This window comes from Oratosquilla oratoria, chromosome 13, assembly GCF_046742065.1.
Source record: "Oratosquilla oratoria isolate Oo_2021 chromosome 13, ASM4674206v1, whole genome shotgun sequence".
Classification (NCBI taxonomy): Eukaryota; Metazoa; Arthropoda; class Malacostraca; order Stomatopoda; family Squillidae; genus Oratosquilla; species Oratosquilla oratoria.
Window position 1 is genome coordinate 59423516 of NC_134789.1, and position 18534 is coordinate 59442049.

General features: G+C 48.2%; 1 protein-coding gene across 5 annotated transcripts in view; it reads left to right on the forward strand.

Moving 5' to 3' along the window:
* Positions 1-18534, forward strand: part of LOC143032439 (putative methylthioribulose-1-phosphate dehydratase) — a 53762-nt gene that overhangs the window by 27242 nt on the left and 7986 nt on the right. For all 5 annotated transcript variants that reach the window (XM_076197220.1, XM_076197219.1, XM_076197224.1 and 2 more), the window contains one exon: positions 2488-2598. In XM_076197220.1, coding sequence (XP_076053335.1) covers positions 2488-2598 — 111 coding nt within the window. The remainder of the gene's footprint in view (positions 1-2487; positions 2599-18534) is intronic.

The window sequence follows — 18534 nt, forward strand, 5'->3', positions numbered from 1 at the left end:
TAGAATTAGAAATGGAGTGAGTGAGATGTATGAGAAAAGCAAGTAAATGCCTTGGGGGATTAAAAAGTGTAATGAGAATTAGACATTTGGGAATGGATGCTAAGAGGAGAGTATGAAGGAGTGATTGTGCCAACAGCACTATATGGGGCAGAAACATGAAACATAAGAGAGAAGGAGTCTGAATGTGTTTGAGATGAGGTGCCTCAGGAGTATGATGGGGGCTACAAGGTTGGATAGAATGAGAAACAAGGAGGTGAGGAGGAGAATAGGGGTGGAAAGGGAGTTGGGAGACAGGGTTGATGAAAGAGTATTGGGATGGTTTGGACACATGGAAAGAATGTGTGAAAAAAGATTAGTAAAAGAGGTGTGGAAGGCAGAGGTGAAAGGAGTGAACATGGGAGGAGCAACCAAGGATGAGATGGATGGATGGGGTAAAAGGGGCATTGCAAAAGAGAGGAATGTCTGTTGAGGAAGGATGGGAGAAGATGGAAGATAGTTAGGGGTGAATAGAGAATGGTTGTGTATGGATGATGCTGTGAAGCATGGAAAGGGAGTGGTGGGGGGTGAGGAAGTATGTGTGAATAATAAATTGATGCCCAAAGATGATTTCTCCCCCATCTTCTCTCTGCATGAGAGGATGGAGAGGGAGATTGCCCATTAAATGAGGTGGCCTTGGTGTTGATGTGCTGTGCTTGCTGCACTGCTTCTGACCCAGGGTGGAGGGCAAGATGCAGGGATGACCTCTCATCCAGGAGGAGCCAAGATAAGAGGGTGGGAGGGGGGTGAATGGGAGTGAAGTATGTTGGGGATGGAATGGACGGGAGTGGATTTTTTCCTTGTCTTTTGGCTACCTTCTTGTAAGGGGGGAAAAAGCCTTTGGTATATGTATGCATGTACAGGGTGCATATGGTAATTGTTTCCTTTTTTAGGATCACACAAAAAAGTCACAATTTAGTTGAAAATGTATTTATTCCAAAAAAGAAAATGGACAGTGTATCAGCACACTTCTGGTGTCCTGTTACTCAATGAATCTGCCCTTGGCATCAATGATGTCTTCAACACACCCTCGAAACCTGCCACAGGCCTTCTTACGATCTTGGAGAGATTGGCAAAGACAACCTTGATCCAACTGATTAGATCATCTCTACTTTTGCATAGGGTGCAATTAGTATCTCATTCAACTGTGGCCCATACAAAATAGTCCATAGGGTTGAGGTCAGATGAGTTAAGGGGCCACACCATCAGGGCCAACAAAGTAAAAGAAATTGTTGGAGAGTCATTTCTGAGATTTTCTAGAGGTGTGATATGGTGCAGAGTCCTGTTGCCACATGTAGGATCTACTAGCAGCTACTTCCTCAATCCATGGCTCTCCATTGACATAAGGTGTTACTGGGACAGTCTCGTATACTGATTGGTTGCATTTGTTTTGAGTGGTGTGGTTACCCATGTCTTTCCACACTGTGTCCCTGAAACAACAAAATGATTACTGTACACACCCTGTATGTATAGAAGTATGTATATATATCTTGAAGTAGGAGTAGACCAACATCAACTATTGGGACCTGCTGTAAAAGTATGTATTGCTGTAATGTCTTAGACCAGCAGTGTGATGGGGGTATTACTTCATCTAGGAGGTGTTATGACGGGAGAGCAATAAATGAATTTGGATGGGTTGGGATTGGTATATACTGTGACCCTTTGGAAGGGGAAAAGGGTTTTTTGTTTTGTTTGATATGGGTGGAGTGAAGGTGGGGATAGAATGTAGATTGAGAGAAGCGAGTAAATGCCTTGGTGGATTAAAGAGTGTAATGAGGAATAGACATTTGGGAATGGATGCTAAGAGGAGACTGTATGAAGGAGTGATTGTGCCAACAGCACTGTATGGGGCAGAAACATGGAACATAAGAGAAGAGAGAAGGAGTTTGAATGTTTGAGATGAGGTGTCTGAGAAGTATGATGGGGGTTACTAGGCTAGATAGAGTGAGAAATGAGGAGGTGAGGAGGAGAACTGGGGTGGAAAGGGAGTTGGGAGATAGGGTTGATGAAAGAGTATTAGAATGGGTTGGACACATGGAAAGAATGAGTGAAGAAAGACTAGTAAAAGAGGTATGGAAGGCAGATGTTGAGGGAGTGAACATGAGGGGACATCTTAGGATGAGGTGGATGGATGGGGTGAAGGGGGCTTTGGGGAAGAGGGGAATGTCTGTTGAGGAAGGTTTGACTTTTGTAAATGCAATTGATGGTTTTAGAATTGTATAATGTGGGCATGTTCGTTTAGCGAGATTAAGAATGTCGCCACAACGTACCTGTGTGTGCCATAAAAAGTAACGAAAATGGATGAGAGTCAGGAGACTGGGATCCTCCATTCTTGATTTTTCTCACAAAAAAAAAGAAATAGATTGTATGTCTACACTTGATATAAAATGGTTTGAGAACTTAGAATCCTGAAGTCGACAAATTGTATAATTGATGTATTTACATTTTCAGGGTATCAGACATCCAACAGAGAATCGAGCCATGAAATATGATGAGGAACTTATTGTACCCATCATTGAGAATACACCACAAGAAGCAGATTTGGCAAGCAGTCTGTCACAAGTAAGAACCCTTCATTTATCTGTATACCAAAGGTTTCTTTCCCGTTTGTTTACCATCTGTCTTGGTTTCATGTGGATGAAAGGTCACACCTGCCCACAGCCTGACCCCAGAGTAATGCAGCAAGACTCGGTGCATCCATAGCAGGGCCACTTCAACCCAGTGATCCTCCCTCCTCCCAGGATGTTGGATAAGGAGTTTAGTGTGTTGCTTCTTGTTGTAAAAGTTAGAAGTGGAGGCAGTTCGTATCCTGTTGGCAGCAAGGGAGTTTGTAGCAAGGGCGGACTACATTAATTTTCTTGCTTCCAAAAGTCTTGGTCCCATCTGAAATAGTACCTATCTCTACACCTTTTATTGCCTGAGCACAGGCAATCAGGAATGCCACTTTTAATGGAGAACTCCTTCACGAACCAATCATACAATAGCAAACCAGTGTATAATCACAAGACACAACTATTAAGCCTTGAGATGACTCCAGACCCCCAATGGATTGCTGAGTATGGTCCCATACCTCCATCACTTGACTGTCAAAATAATCTTCACCATTCCTGTTAGTTGCCAGTATAACTTCCAATTATGTCAGTAGCTTGAATTTACTATATATGAATATTGATAGCTAGGAGTAGAACATTAAATAAAATCATAAGCATTGGTAGCTTTATCATACTTTACATACAACAATGGCTTATTCCCTCTTACAAGGGAGGTAGCCAAAGGCAAAGGCATAAATCCACTCCCACCCATTTCATCTCCACATACTCCACTCCCATTCACCATCCCTCCCTCTCTTTTCTTAGCTCCTCCTGGATAATGGGTCATTTCTCTGCATCTCACCCACTGCCCTGGGTCAGAGGCAATGCAACAAGACACGGTGCATCCGTAGCAAGGCCACTTCATTTATCCACTCATTCAGAAGAAGAAAAGATGGGGAGAAATCCCTTCTGGCTGCATCGAAATTTCATTCACTCATACTCCCTAACCCCCCATCCCACACCCACTCTCATGCATTACAACATCATCCATACACAACCATTCTCCACTCACCCCAATCTTCTGTCTTCTCTCCTCTTTCCCAGTGCCCATTTTACCCCATCCATCCATCTCATCCTTGGTTGCCCTCTCATGTTCACTCCCTCCACCTCTGCCTTCCACACCTCTTTTACTAATCTTCCATCACTCGTTCTTTCCATGTGTCCAAACCATTCTAATACTCATTAATCAACTCTATATCCCAGTTCCCTTTCTACCCCCACTCTCCTCGCCTCCTCATTCCTCACTCTTTCTAGCCTAGTAACCCCTACCATACTTCTGTGGCATTTCATCTCAAACACATGTAAACTCTTCCTCTCTTATGTTCCATGTTTCTGCCCCATACAATGCTGTTGGCACAATCACCCCTTCATACATATGAGACAAGAGAAAAACAAGAGGACATGAAAAGAAAAACGAGCAGAAGGGGAATGTCTGGTGAACAAAGGAGAAGGTAGGAGATAGGGGTGAATGGAGAATGGCTGTTGTTGCAGTCTAGGTAAATATGACTACAACAACAAACTCTACTTGTCACTGAGGGGGGGTTGAATAAAAGCGTGATGTATAAAAGTACCTAATTATTAAGTGATAATTAATTAATACAAGAATACTACATCACAACTAACAACCTAGCTAAAGCCTATTCCTTAGAATTAACTTAAGACTAAAGTGTACAATACTTAGGATACGGGTGAGACATGACCAATCGGGTCAAGTGTAGAAAGAGAAGTGCCGGGTACCCACGCCAAGCCAACCTGGCACTGGTGTCAAAGGTGAACAGAGTGCCAGACGTCGCCATACGGCGACATAAGACATATACATAGGACACTCTGTAATCACTAGGACTATAACAAGACACACATGGATTAATATAATATCCCTGAAGAGTATTCAGCAAACATAAATGGAACTAGCTACTTTCCTAACTAACTAAAATAATGCATAGACAATGACAATGTTCACCTCCGCGCATGCGCTGAGTGTAGGCCTTAGGCGTGCCCACGCCGCGTCCCTATGCCAGCTGATGGTCGAGGCGGGAACGCCAGGTTAAGGCTTTGTGCACAACCCAAGCTCACAACATCTCCCCCCAAAAAGAATGCGAGTCTCCCGAACGGGAGGCGAACATGAACAATACACATAAAATGGGCACATGGGCAACATAAGCAATCCACAAAAATAAACATACACAGTAAATGCACAGTATACATGGCACATGACACAAGGTGAATATAAACAAAATACATGAGAAATAAACACAAACAGTTCACTTATAGGGCTGGAGCTCGTGAGAGTGAGTCTGCTAAAAGGTTTAATTTTCCGGGTATGTGCCTTATTGTTAGATTAAACGGTTGAATAGCCAACGCCCACCTCAGCAGGCGCTGGTTTTTATGTCTCATCCGCTCTACGAACGTAAGCGGATTATGGTCTGTCAACACCTGTATCGGATGTAGAGTGCTCCCAAGATACACGCGAAAGTGTTCGAGGGCCATTAACAAGGATAACGCCTCCTTTTCCACGGTGGCATAGTTCCTCTGGTGTTTGTTGAATTTCTTGGAGTAGTAGGCGACGGGTTGTACTGCTCCTTCCTCGCCTTCCTGTAGCAACACGGCCCCTCCTGCGACGTCGCTGGCATCGGTGTGAAAAATGAAGGGCGCTTGCAAGTCAGGTGCGCGCAATACGGGCGCTCCAGACATCAGGGTCTTGAGGCTCTCGAAGGCTTGTTGGCACTCGGGGGTCCACTTGAAAACCTTCTTGCCTCCCAGGAGGTCGGTCATCGGGGCTACAACGGTTGAGAAGTTTGGGCAGAACCGTCTATAATAACCCGCCAGGCCGAGGAGACGCATGACAGCCTTCTTGTCCGTTGGCACAGGATACTGTTGGATGGCTGCGATCTTGGCGGCGACAGGCCGGACCTCGTTCCGCCCTACCACATGTCCGAGGAAGGTGATTTGAGCATGGCCGAACTCACTCTTGGCGAGGTTCACCGTCAGGCTGTTGGCCGCCAGCACAGCGAATAGGGTCTTCAACCAGTCCAGGTGCTCCTCCCAGGTATCTCCGAAGACAACAATGTCGTCAAGGTAGCAGCGGACGCCCTTCAACCCGGTCGTGATGAAGTTCATCAGGCGTTGGAAAGTGGAAGGGGCGTTCCTAAGGCCGAAGGGGAGGACCGTGAACTGATACAGTCCCTCCGGCGTGACGAAAGCGGAGATGGCTCTCGAGCGCTCTGTTAGTCGAACCTGGTAGTAGCCTTGTAGCAGGTCCAACTTTGTCACCCACCGCGCTGCACCCACATCGTCGATGATGTCATCAATCCTCGGCAGGGGATACCCATCAGCTTTCGTCACGGCGTTGACGTGGCGATAGTCGACGCACAGACGCATCGAGCTGTCGGGTTTGGGCACCAGGACCACTGGGGAGGCCCAAGGGCTGTGGCTGGGTTCCACGATACCTAGCTCCTGGAGACGCTGCACCTCAGCCCTAAGGTACTCCCTCTTGAAGGCGTTCAGGCGGTAGGGGCGTTGGCGGATTGGAAGAGCCCCCTCGGTATCCACGTCGTGTTCCAGCAAGGATTTGATGTCCTCCACTTGAGCACCAGAGAGATGTTCCAGTTTATCACTCAGGTTTCGCACGATAGTCGAGTTATCCAGTTTAGGCCCTGTCGCACTGTGTGTTACCGAGAAGCACTCATCACTCGCATCACTCTCTTCCGGCACTACCATACACACGGGCTCCGCCTTATTGCACTCAGCCTCATCACGATCGTGGAAAGGCTTAAGGAGGTTCACATGCACTAGGCGCCTTTTCTTTCGCCTATCTGGGGTGTGTATCACGTAGTTGGCCTGCCCTTGACGCTCTAAGACTACATATGGTCCACTATACTTAGACTGTAAAGGGAGATTATTCAAGGGCAAAAGAGCTAAAACTTGGTCCCCTACATCAAAATATCTGTCTTCAGCTCTATGAGACCTATCAAACTGTTGTTTCATCTTTGTCTGCGCACAATCTAAATTTGAATGAGCAAGACTTAAAGCAAGTTGTAACTTCTCCCTAAACTTAGGTACATAGGAGGCCAACGGGGTCTCTGCCTCGTTAGAGATCCAGCTCTCCTTCAGTACCTTAAGAGGTCCCCGTACTTCATGACCGTATATTAATTGGAAGGGGGAATAACCTAGCGATTCTTGCACGCTGTCGCGTATTGCAAACAAAAGAAGATCTACTCCCTCGTCCCAATCCCGCCCAGTCTCGATGCAGAAAGTCCGTAGGACTCGTTTGAGAGTTTGATGAAATCTCTCAACTACTCCCTGTGACTGGGGGTGATAGGCCGAGGACCTTGACTGCCTGACACCCAGGCTTTCCATCACCTGATTGAACAAGCGGGAGGTAAAGTTGGATCCCTTGTTCGACTTCACCACTGTTGGAAGGCGAACTTGGTTAAAGATATGAATCAGGGCTAGTTATACATTCTTCGCCGTGATGCGGCGCAAGTGAATGGCTTAAGGATATCTTGTCGAACAATCTACAATCGTGAACAAGAACTGAAAACTACGGGTATGGGCTGTAGTGGGTACGGTTTAACCGTGGGATTAGGTTTCCCAGCTACCTGACAGGGACGGCATGTACGGCAATATGTACTGACGTCTCTCTTTAGCTTGGGCCAGTAAAAATGAGACAAAATTTTGGCGTAGGTCTTTCTGACTCCTAAATGCCCGCCTACGCCATCATGGGCGATACTAAGAATATCCTGGCGTAGGGGGCGGGGAACTACAATCTGATGGTGAACTGTCCATGGGTGGTTGGCAGGTGAGACGGGTGAACGAAATTTCCGCAGCAATACACCTGAGCTGGTGTAGTAGCAGCTGGCCTCTCGTTCAGCTTCTGACTCACTAACCGCCCTACTAAGGAAGCTGGCTAGTTCAGGATCCTCTGCCTGGAGCTGTATGAGCTTACTCCTAGTGACTGGCGAAGAGCTAAAACTAGCCAGGGCCATGACACTATCATCATCAGACCTACTCTTAGTTTTCTCTGCCGGTGAGGGATCTTCAAAAAAACTCTCCTAAACCAATCTCAGGGAGGTCTACTTGACTGGAGTCTACTTCCGACTCCTCACAAGGCAAGGAAGGATCTACATCATCAAGTCTTCCACTGACAAGCTCACTACTTTCGGCACCTTCCCTTTGGCTCATGCTGCGAGTGACTGCACACGCAGGAAATAGCCCAGGAATTTCCTGTTGTAACTGGCTGGTATTGTTCTCAACAGAGGGACGTGATGAAACCACGGCATTAGGTAACATCACTCCTCCAGCGAGGTCATTCCCTATCAAGAGAGCTACGCCTTTTACAGGTAACCTATCCACTACTCCTAAAGTGACATAACCGGATGTGATAGGGGAACGCAAATATAACATGCACAGTGGGAAACGTGATCCCCCGGTTAAACCGTTCACTAATACCCAATTTCCGGTATAACACGTCTCTATGGAGGGGACAGCATCCTTAGCCACTAGAGATAAGGCAGAGCCTGTGTCTCTCAAAATCTTAAGGGGAATGGGTTCACTGAACTGTGTGAGAGCTACGGAACCAGATGAGCAATATGGTTCGAATGGAGATGATGTGGGAGAAGAATTAGCGGTGGCAACAGGTCGGTTATTAGTAGGAGAAAGGAGATCCAACTGAACTTCCGTCTGTTCTGCCACATTGATCGAGAGAGAGGGGGTTCCTACAAGAGAGGGCTTCTTATTTATAAGTTTATAACAGTCACTAACCTCGTGACCTGACCGCTTGCAATATTTACAGAAAGTCTTCCTCTCACTATTAACGCTGGGTCCCCCTGTCTCACGGGCAACGGGCTTACCTGAGGTAGATGATGGGAATCCTGTAGTCATCCGAGGTCCTGCTGCCTGTGGTGTTGACATGGGAAGAAGGGGACTGGCCTGCGGTTGTGAGGGTGGGGGTCTGCAATGTATCTTAGGATTAGTGAGGCAAAAGTGATCTGCCACTGGGCCTGCCTCAGCTAGTGTGCGGATACCTCTCTGGTCGAGGTGGGCTCGTAGGTCTGGGTGAATGTTGGTGCGGATGTCTTCGAGCAGAATTAACTCAATTATTTCTGAGGGAGTTTTGGCATTCTCGCTCTCTATCCATTTGTGTATGAGTGTGTGTTTGCGCCGAAAGAATTCGATGTATGTTTCTTGGCTTTCTCTTTTCCGTTTCCTAAACTGTTGTCCATAGGCTTCAGGAACAAGTTGATAGCTCGTAAGCACGGTGGTCTTAACCAGCTCATAGTCTTTAACCTGCTCGTCAGAGAGAGCGGAGAAGACATCTAAAGCTTTACCGGTAAATGACCGATAGACGAGCTGAGTCCACTTATCGTACGGCCACTCGTTCATTTTAGCCGTTCTTTCAAAGCAGGCAAAAAACCTGTCTGGTTCATCTTCATCAAACTTAGGAACACTACCTAGGAAGTGGTTTATGTTAAATGTGGGAGTGTTATTTGTTTGAGCCTGCCCCGGTCCCTGTTTTATAGTCTCCAATTGTAACTCGAGTTTTTTAATTTCGAGCTTCAATTCTAAAAGGCCTTGGGTCTCCCCGGCTCCCTGAAATGGGGGGTCGCTCTCCCGCTCGTCATAATATTCATTTTCCACGAGGTGGTCATGTATCCTCTGTCTCAACGAATGTACTGACAAGCTGGAGTATCCCTCCAATCCGAGGCGCCAAGCAACAGCCGTAAGCTTAGTCTTTTTAAATTTTTGTAGGGCTGTGAATGTAGGGGCTGTTAAGAATTGTTCAACGTCTGCCATTTTTCACCCGGCAACCTTAAGCACAATTTAAACACAATAGGCTAACCTAGCTACAGTGACAAGTCGTTATGTGAGTTCAAATGAGAAAGAATAACCAACTAGTGCTTACCGCGAGATATCTCCAATCGCACACAACACAGCACGTAAACACGTAATAAAGCACTTGCGATGGAGTTCTAAATACGTATAGCACAGGAATATTTTGGTTCAATCCCGGACGGGCCCCCACTTATTGCAGTCTAGGTAAATATGACTACAACAACAAACTCTACTTGTCACTGAGGGGGGGTTGAATAAAAGCGTAATGTATAAAAGTACCTAATTATTAAGAGATAATTAATTAATACAAGAGTACTACATCACAACTAACATACATACATATACCAAGGCTTTTTCCCCCTTCCAAGGGAGGTAGCCAAAAAGGGAAAGGCACAAAAACACTCCCACCCATTTCATCCCTAAATACACTCCACACCCCTCCCACCCTTCCTCTCATCTAAGCACCTCCTGGATGACGGGTCATCCCTGCACCCTGCCCACCGCCCTGGGTCAGAAGCAGTGTCGCAAGACACAGTACATCCACAGCGAGGCCGCTTCATTTAATCGGCGACCCCCCCTCTCCGTCCCCCTTTGCATATAAGGCGAGGACAGGGAGAAATCCCTTCGGGCTGCGTCAAAATTTACTCACACATACTACCCCACCCCCCACTTCCCCGCCCATTTCTCCTCATGCAGTCACATCATCCATATACAACCATTCTCCACTCACCTCTGTCTTCCGTCCTCTCCCTTCCTTCCTCAACAGACATTCCCCTCTTCCCCAAAGCCCCCTTCACCCCATCCATCCACCTCATCCTAGGACATCCCCTCATGTTCACTCCCTCCACATCTGCCTTCCATACCTCTTTTACTAGTCTTTCTTCACTCATTCTTTCCATGTGTCCAAACCATCCTAATATTCTTTCATCAACCCTATCTCCCAAATCCTTTTTCACCCCTGTTCTCCTCCTCACCTCCTCATTTCTCACTCTATCTAGCCTAGTAACCCCCACCATACTTCTCAGACACCTCATCTCAAACACATTCAAACTCCTTCTCTCTTCTTCTCTTATGTTCTACGTTTCTGCCCCATACAGTGCTGTTGGCACAATCACTCCTTCATACAGTCTCCTCTTCGCATCCATTCCCAAATGTCTATTCCTCATTACACTCTTTAAACCACCAAGGCATTTACTCGCTTCTCTCAATCTACATTCTACCTCCACCTTCACTCCACCTTTTCCTGCTACACTTGCACCCAAGTATCTAAAACTATCCACTTCCTCCAGTCGCTCTCCCTTAATGTTCACTTCCAGTCTACTGCCACTTTCACCCCTTGTACATCTCATCACCTTACTTTTACCCACATTTATCTTTAGCTTTCTTCTATCACATACTCTCCCAAACTCTGCCACCAGCTTCCTCAATCCCTCCTCTGACCCTGCCACAAGCGCAGTGTCGTCCGCAAACAACAGCTGGCTCACCTCCCACTTTTCTCCATTTTCTTTAACCATCTCCAATCCCTGACAACTAACAACCTAGCTAAAGCCTATTCCTTAGAATTAACTTAAGACTAAAGTGTACAATACTTAGGATACGGGTGAGACATGACCAATCGGGTCAAGTGTAGAAAGAGAAGTCCGGGTACCCACGCCAAGCCAACCTGGCACTGGTGTCAAAGGTGAACAGAGTGCCAGACGTCGCCATACGGCGACATAAGACATATACATAGGACACTCTGTAATCACTAGCACTATAACAAGACACACATGGATTAATATAATACCCCTGAAGAGTATTCAGCAAACATAAATGGAACTAGCTACTTTCCTAACTAACTAAAATAATGCATAGACAATGACAATGTTCACCTCCGCGCATGCGCTGAGTGTAGGCCTTAGGCGTGCCCACGCCGCGTCCCTATGCCCAGCTGATGGCCGAGGCGGGAACACCAGGTCAAGGCTTTGTGCACAACCCAAGCTCACAACACTGTGCATAGATAATACTTTGGTGCAAAGAAGGGTGGGAGTAGGGAGTGGTTATATGTGAATGATATTTTGATGTATCCTGAAGGGATTTCTCTCCATCTCTTTTTCTGCATGAGGGGACAGAGAGGGGGTCACTGATTAAGTATTTACCCAGTTGTATTTTACGGGACAGGAGCTATGCTCGTTGTGACCAGTTTTCGTATCTCTTCATGTCTAGTTTATTCTTGAAATCGTGTATAGTTCTAGCATTCACTGTTTCACTGTTCAATTTGTTCCAGACATCAATCACTCTGTGTGGGAAACTATTCTTTTTCAGGTCTCTTCCGTAACTGTCTTTCTTTAGTTTCTTTTTGTGTCCTTGTTTCTCTCTTGTCCCATTTTAATAGGTCATCTCTAACGAGAACTTCCATCCCTTTCATAATTCTGAAAATGGTCAACAAATTGCTTCTTTGCCTTATCTACTCCAATGTTGACAACTGTAATTTAGGATTTGTGGGAAAACCCAGTTTCGGCTGTGGCATTCCTTGGGGAGACGGGACTGCTCGGACAGTCTAGGGAATGACAGCAACTGTAATTTCTCCAATCTTTGTTCATATGTCAAATTTGATAGTGGGTGCCATTTTTGTCGCTGCTCTTTGGATTCTTTCTAATTTTCTTGTATTTTTCTTTGTGCTAGGTGCCCACATTGATATAGCATATTCTAATTTCGGTCTTATCAATGTAATAATTATTCTCTTAACCATCTCCTCATCCATGCAGTCGAAGGCCACTTTCATTGATCTAAGTTGTAGGTCTCTCCAAATAACTTGTTTACATGTTTGTCAGGTGTCAAGTCACTTGAGATGATTACTCCTGTGTGTGTTGGTCGAGGGCTAATAATACACACTGTAGGTTCTTAAGTACATTCAGCCTTAAACACTAACACAGTTACAAGAAGATACAATATAATAACAGAGTCAAAGCTAGCGCCCATGCGTGACTCCGCGTCCCCTCTAGTCTCTCACTCAAGCACTGTTGCTAAGCACCTATGCATGCCTACCCCGGGCATGCGAGTTGCCACATGTCGCCAGACGGGGATATCAATAACCCACACCTCCCTTCCCCCTTTCGCGCCCGCAGACTTTAGTCACGGGCGGACAATCTGCGCTGGAGTCTCTTGGAGCGACGCAAATCAGCAGGTGGGTCCTCGCTATGGGCCTCGTGTGGATGGGAAGGGGTGCAGGTGACAGGTCGCAAGAAGTGGCGGTTACGCTGCAACACGCGGCCACTTGTGGTGCGTATTTCATAGGTCCTGGCTTTGCCAACGCGCATGACAATGCCGACCTTGTCCCAGCGGTGGGTCTTCGGGTCCTGGAGCCGAACATGCTGGCCGATATACAGCCTGGAGAGTTCACGTGCATGGCTGTCATACCGAGCTGCAGCATCCTTGGCCTGGGTTGCTGCGCGGCGGTCGCATTCCTCCGCTTTGGTTTGCCACTCCGTGGAGAAAGCATCTGGGTGGGCCGGAACGCAGGAGCGAAGGGGGTGGCCATACAACACCTGAGCTGGGGAGCGACCAGTGAAGTTGGGAGTGTTCCGAAGTTCCAGGAGGCCTCGGTCGAATTCCTCGCAATCTATGTTGCCTGAAGGGGCCACCTTGAGGATGAGGTGCTTGATGGCCTTCACGGCGGCCTCGGCATGGCCATTGGATTGCGGGTAGTGAGGTGATGTGACAATGTGTCGCACACCCCATCGTGCTGCAAAGCTCCTGAACTCCTGGCTTGTGAACTGGGGGCCTCCGTCTGTTCGCAAGCGGAGGGGGACACCAACCTCCCGGAAGTAGTTGCAGAACATGCGGATGGTGTTGGACGACGTCGTATCGCCTTTGCAAGGGACGACCACAGGCCAGCCGGAGAGTCTGTCAGCGATGACAAGGAATGACTTGCCTGCAACGGAGAAGAAGTCCGCTGAGACCGACTCAAAGGGCCTTGTTGGGTGGTCGTCGCTGAGTATGGGTTCCTTCTGCTGGCTAGGTTGGAGATACTGGCAGGGTTCACACGACTGGACCGTGTTTGCAATGTCCGAATTGATGCCTGGCCAGAAGACAGTTTGACCTGCCCGACGTTTTGTCGCCTCCACGCCCCTGTGGCTATCATGAAGACGGGCCAGGATGCGGCGGCGAAGGGCGTTAGGAACCACAATTCTCATGCCGTAGAGGACGAGGTCACCATCGGCATGGAGGTTATCCCGAATTTTCCAGTATGGGAGCAAGGGCCTAGGAAGGGCATAGCGGTCCGAGGGGAATCCGGACGTCACACAGCGATGCAATTGGACGTAGTCTGGGTCGGTCCTAGCTGAGTCACGTAACTCCTCCAGAGTCCTATCTTCATCTCCGTGGGACTCTGTCACAGCTCTCACCGTGGCTATCGTATGTAGAGATGCAATGGAGTCGGTGCAGAGTGTGTGGTCTTCCGGCGCTGGGTAGCTCACTGGGGCACGGGATAGGGCGTCCGGGATGCGAAGATCCTTTCCGGCACGCCATACTGCTGTGAAGATGTATGGGGACACCTTCTCCTTCAGGCGCTGGAGACGTGGGTTCTCCACTGCGTCCAAAGTGTAGCTGTTCAGGATGGGAACCAGGGGGCGATGGTCGGTCATCAACATAAAATTCTGAAGTCCCATCAAGTAATATTTGCATTTGAACATCGCCCAGACGGCGGCGAGTAATTCTAACTCGATGGTGGCATATCTAGTCTCCGCCTCCGTCAAGAAACGGGAACCGCATTGGATTAGGCGTAGGCGTCCGCTGCCGTGGTCCTGTAGTAATGCAAAACCAATGCCGTTAAGCCGAGATGCATCCGTCTGGAGGATAGTTGGCAGGGTTGGATCGAATGAGGCGAGAATTGGGGGGTCGATGAGGGCGGCTTTCACCCGTCGGAATGCCTCGTCATGATCCGGTGTCCAGAGAAATTGTCTCTTAGGGCTCATCAGGGGCCGGAGAGGTTGGGCAGCTGCGGATATCTCCGGGGTGAATTCAGCCAACTGGTTAACGAGACCCATAAAGGACCTAAGGTCTGTTAAATTTGCAGGAGTTGGAAAGTCCCTGATAGCAATCACTTTGTCTTGGTCAGCAGCGATACCTGCCACTGACAATGTGAATCCGCAGAAATCCACCTTAGGCGCGGCGACCTTAAATTTTTCCTTATTAATGGTGATGCCAAATTCACGACATCTGGTGAGGACTTGGTGGATGCGGGTAAGGTGAGTGGTGTAGTCGGCATCGTAAAGGAGGATGTCGTCCACCACTTTGACGCAATTCTTGACACCTTGCAGTGCAATGTCACCTCGTAGGCAATAGGCATCGCCTGTTGCTGCAAATCCCATTGGTCCTCTGCAATATTGGAATCTACCATGTGGAGTTATAAAGGTGGTAAGGTGTCTATCCTCTTCGGCGAGTTCGATCTGCCAGTAGCCGCAGAGAGCGTCCATGGTCGTGAAGTAACGAGCTGAGGTCGGTACGCTACGTACAGCATCAAAGGGTGTGGGCGACGGATGGGGTGGGCGAGCCACCTGTGCGTTAAGTTTGGACAGATCCGTCGTGATCCTCACACCTCCATTTGGTTTAGCTACGGCGACAAGTGGGTGGCACCATTCTGAAGGTTCGTCGCCAGCCGGTCGAATAATCCCTTGAGAGACCATGGACTCGAGCTCGTCCTTGACGTGGTCTCTGAAAGCCAGGGGAATTTGCCGGGGTGTATGGATTGCAAAAGGCACAGCATTATCCTTCAGGTGGATTCGCATTGGTGATCCCACCATGGGCTTAAGTGGTGTGGACTGAAGAGCTGCTTTAGCCACCAGAACGTCCTTAAACTCCTTTAAGAAGTACTCCTTCACGTCTGAGGGTGGTGTGGAGGCAGAGAATGGGAGTTCCACACACTTCTTAACGTGCTTCACCTCCAATATTGGCTTAGGGAATTCCTTGGGAATTATGGCCAATGCCTTGCAGTGGCTGAAGGAGAGGAGTGGGGTCTGGATGTCCTTGTGTACTCGGATCTGAGCAGAGCACGACCGCTTACCTAAAGTAAGGGTAGCCGTGAGCGTGCCAAGGGCAGGAGTCATTTCAGATCCGTCGGCTGTGAGTGTGGTGGTCTGCGGGGAAGCGTGTAGTATCCTTGTTGAAATGGAAAGGTTTCTCAAGTGCTGTGGTCCTATCACAGTGATATCCGCACCGGTGTCTGGGATCATCTGCAAGTATGACGATTTACCACCGTGTGTGATAAGGACGCTGACGTGTTGAGGCACCGCAGGGCTGGGGCTAGGAGACATCACTCGACGGCAGGACGGCTGTGGGGTTGGCGGGTGTTCCGAAACATGTCCACCGCCAGAGACTGAAACACCTCGCTTGTGTTTCTGACGAGTCTCCTGCTTGCAATAAGTGTCGAAGTGACCGATACGGGAACAGAGGCGGCACTGGGTCTTGCTAGCGGGACATTTGATCGTGGAAGGAAAGTGTCCCTGCCGACCACAGTTGCGGCAGGTAGCCTGAGCCGCAGGGCATGCTCCTGGCTCATGGTGCCTAGCACAGCACTGGCATGGGTCCGTTGCCTTCGATGTCGGTTGCTTAGGGGTTTGCCTGAGGAAACTTTTCTGCTTCTTCCTTCTTTGGTGGTGGGTCAATGCTCTTACTTGTGCAGGTTGGGCACGAATATCAGACGTAGCACACCTGGCTGCTTCATAGGAGCGGCATGTATTGACCATGTCCTACAGGGAACACTTGTCGTCCAGGGATATGAGTCGCTGAGTCAACTCGTCATCCCGACCGCCCATAATAATCACCGACTTCAACTGAATCTCTTCGCAAATTGGCCATTTACCAGGGCATATGTCGATCTCCTCGGCACTGCGACGGAACCTTACGTAGAAATCTGCAAATGTTTCGCCTTCCATCTGCCTGCACCTAAGCAATCCCCTCCTGCGTATTGCCTCGTTCCGCAAGCCCTTGATGTGTACTTCCAGAGCAGCGACCACCTAATCGACGGTCTTGTCTGTAGAGGGAGGTATTTGTAGGGTATGCTCTAGGACACGTTGTGTTTCAAGGGTGAGACACATGCGTAATTGTATGAGCTGCTTCTCATGGGGTAAACTATACAGGTCGACCATGGTAGCGTAATCTTGCCAACGTCGCTTCCATTCGCGGAACAATTGGTAGGTGGCATCTGGTTTAAGTGGAGGTGGCGTCTGAGCAGTGGCCTTTTGAGTGGGTGGAGGAAGCGGGGGCTGGCGATGACGGATGTCATCGGAGGCCGCAAGGTGCTCTGGGGGAGAGTGAGCGGGTTGCCGTTCCGGGTTTATCAATTTGAGCAGGGCGTCAAATCTAGCATGGTCTTCTCGTCGTCTGCGTTCATCTTCTGCTAACCTCGTCTCTTCAATCCATTTCACGAGGGAAAGCATGTCTGTCGGTGTGGTCGGTGGGAAGGATGCGGCCTGTTGCTCATCGGAAAGATCTGGCTGCATCTCTTCCTCCTCTTGCTCGAGTGCTCCTGAACGAGTATTAGGCATTTCGCTAGAATAAAGCTAATAGTGTGGGCCCGTAATGCGCGGATGAGTACGTAAGCTGGCGGGTACCTGGGGCCCAGTAGGCCTGCGGGCGTGTAAGCGAGGGGAAGTATCGCGCACACGTCCTGCCAATGTTCAAATACAAGCGTCTCTCCGACCAAGAGGCAGCAAGATTTTTACAAATACCACTCACAATGCACTGCGACACTATACGGGGAGACACTATAAACCACACGTGTAAGTACTAGACACTATACGAGAAGGCTCCAAGCATATACGCAGAATGCATGAAGTAGATGAGCGCAATATGGCGGCGGAGCACTGCCAGTCACTAACGAACACGTGCATACGATGCCGTCGTTTGAAACACTTATGTTCTACGTACGAGCGTGTAACTCTGTCACTGGGACTGCACACGTTCGTGAGCCCTTGTCGCACACAATTACGATATGTGGGTCACGGTACACCAAAATAATGCAGGACACGGTACACCAGAATAATGCATGTATAGGCTGAGTTCATTGCGTTGCACTGCCCTGTATGCACTAACAATGTTATATATCTCACTGCGCCATGTGTGTGTTGGTCGAGGGCTAATAATACACACTGTAGGTTCTTAAGTACATTCAGCCTTAAACACTAACACAGTTACAAGAAGATACAATATAATAACAGAGTCAAAGCTAGCGCCCATGCGTGACTCCGCGTCCCCTCTAGTCTCTCACTCAAGCACTGTTGCTAAGCACCTATGCATGCCTACCCCGGGCATGCGAGTTGCCACATGTCGCCAGACGGGGATATCAATAACCCACAACTCCTAGGTCCCTCTCTGAGTTTACTTTTTTGACTACTTTGTTTCCAATCGTATATTTTCCCGAAACTCTGTTTTTGCCTCTTCCAAATTCCATTATGCATTTCTTGATGTTGAAGTTCATATCATATTTCCGGCTCCATTCCCATACTTTATCCAGGTCATCTTGTAGCAATCTGCAATCTTCTTTTTTCACTCTCTTGAGTAATTTGGCATCATCAGCAAAAAAGTTCATGTAACAATTTACTCCTTCATCCATATCATTTATCTGTATGGCAAACATTAAAGGAGCCAAAACAGAGCCTTGTGAAGTGGCCTTGCTGTGGATGTACTGTATCTGGCTTAATTGCTTCTGACCCAGGGTAGTGGGTGGGCAGGAATGACCCATCATCCATGAGGAGCTAAAATGAGAGGGAAGAAAGGGTGATGGATGGGAGTGGGTAATTGCCTTTGAGTTAGGTACCTCTCTGGTAAGGGGGAAAAAGCCTTTGGTATATAGATAGGCAGATAGTCTACAAGATAATATTCTTCCTTTTTATACTAACATATATATATATACACTCGTACCTCGATTTAACGGACCTCACTTTAACGGATTTCGGATGCAACGGACAAAATCTGTAGCTTCCGGATCATCCGGAGCGACCGGACGCAGTCTGATGTTTCCGCAGTTGACCTATGATCGCTTTGTTTACAACTGTGCCGGAACACATGGAGCTGTTTGGTCCGTGTTTTTCGACCT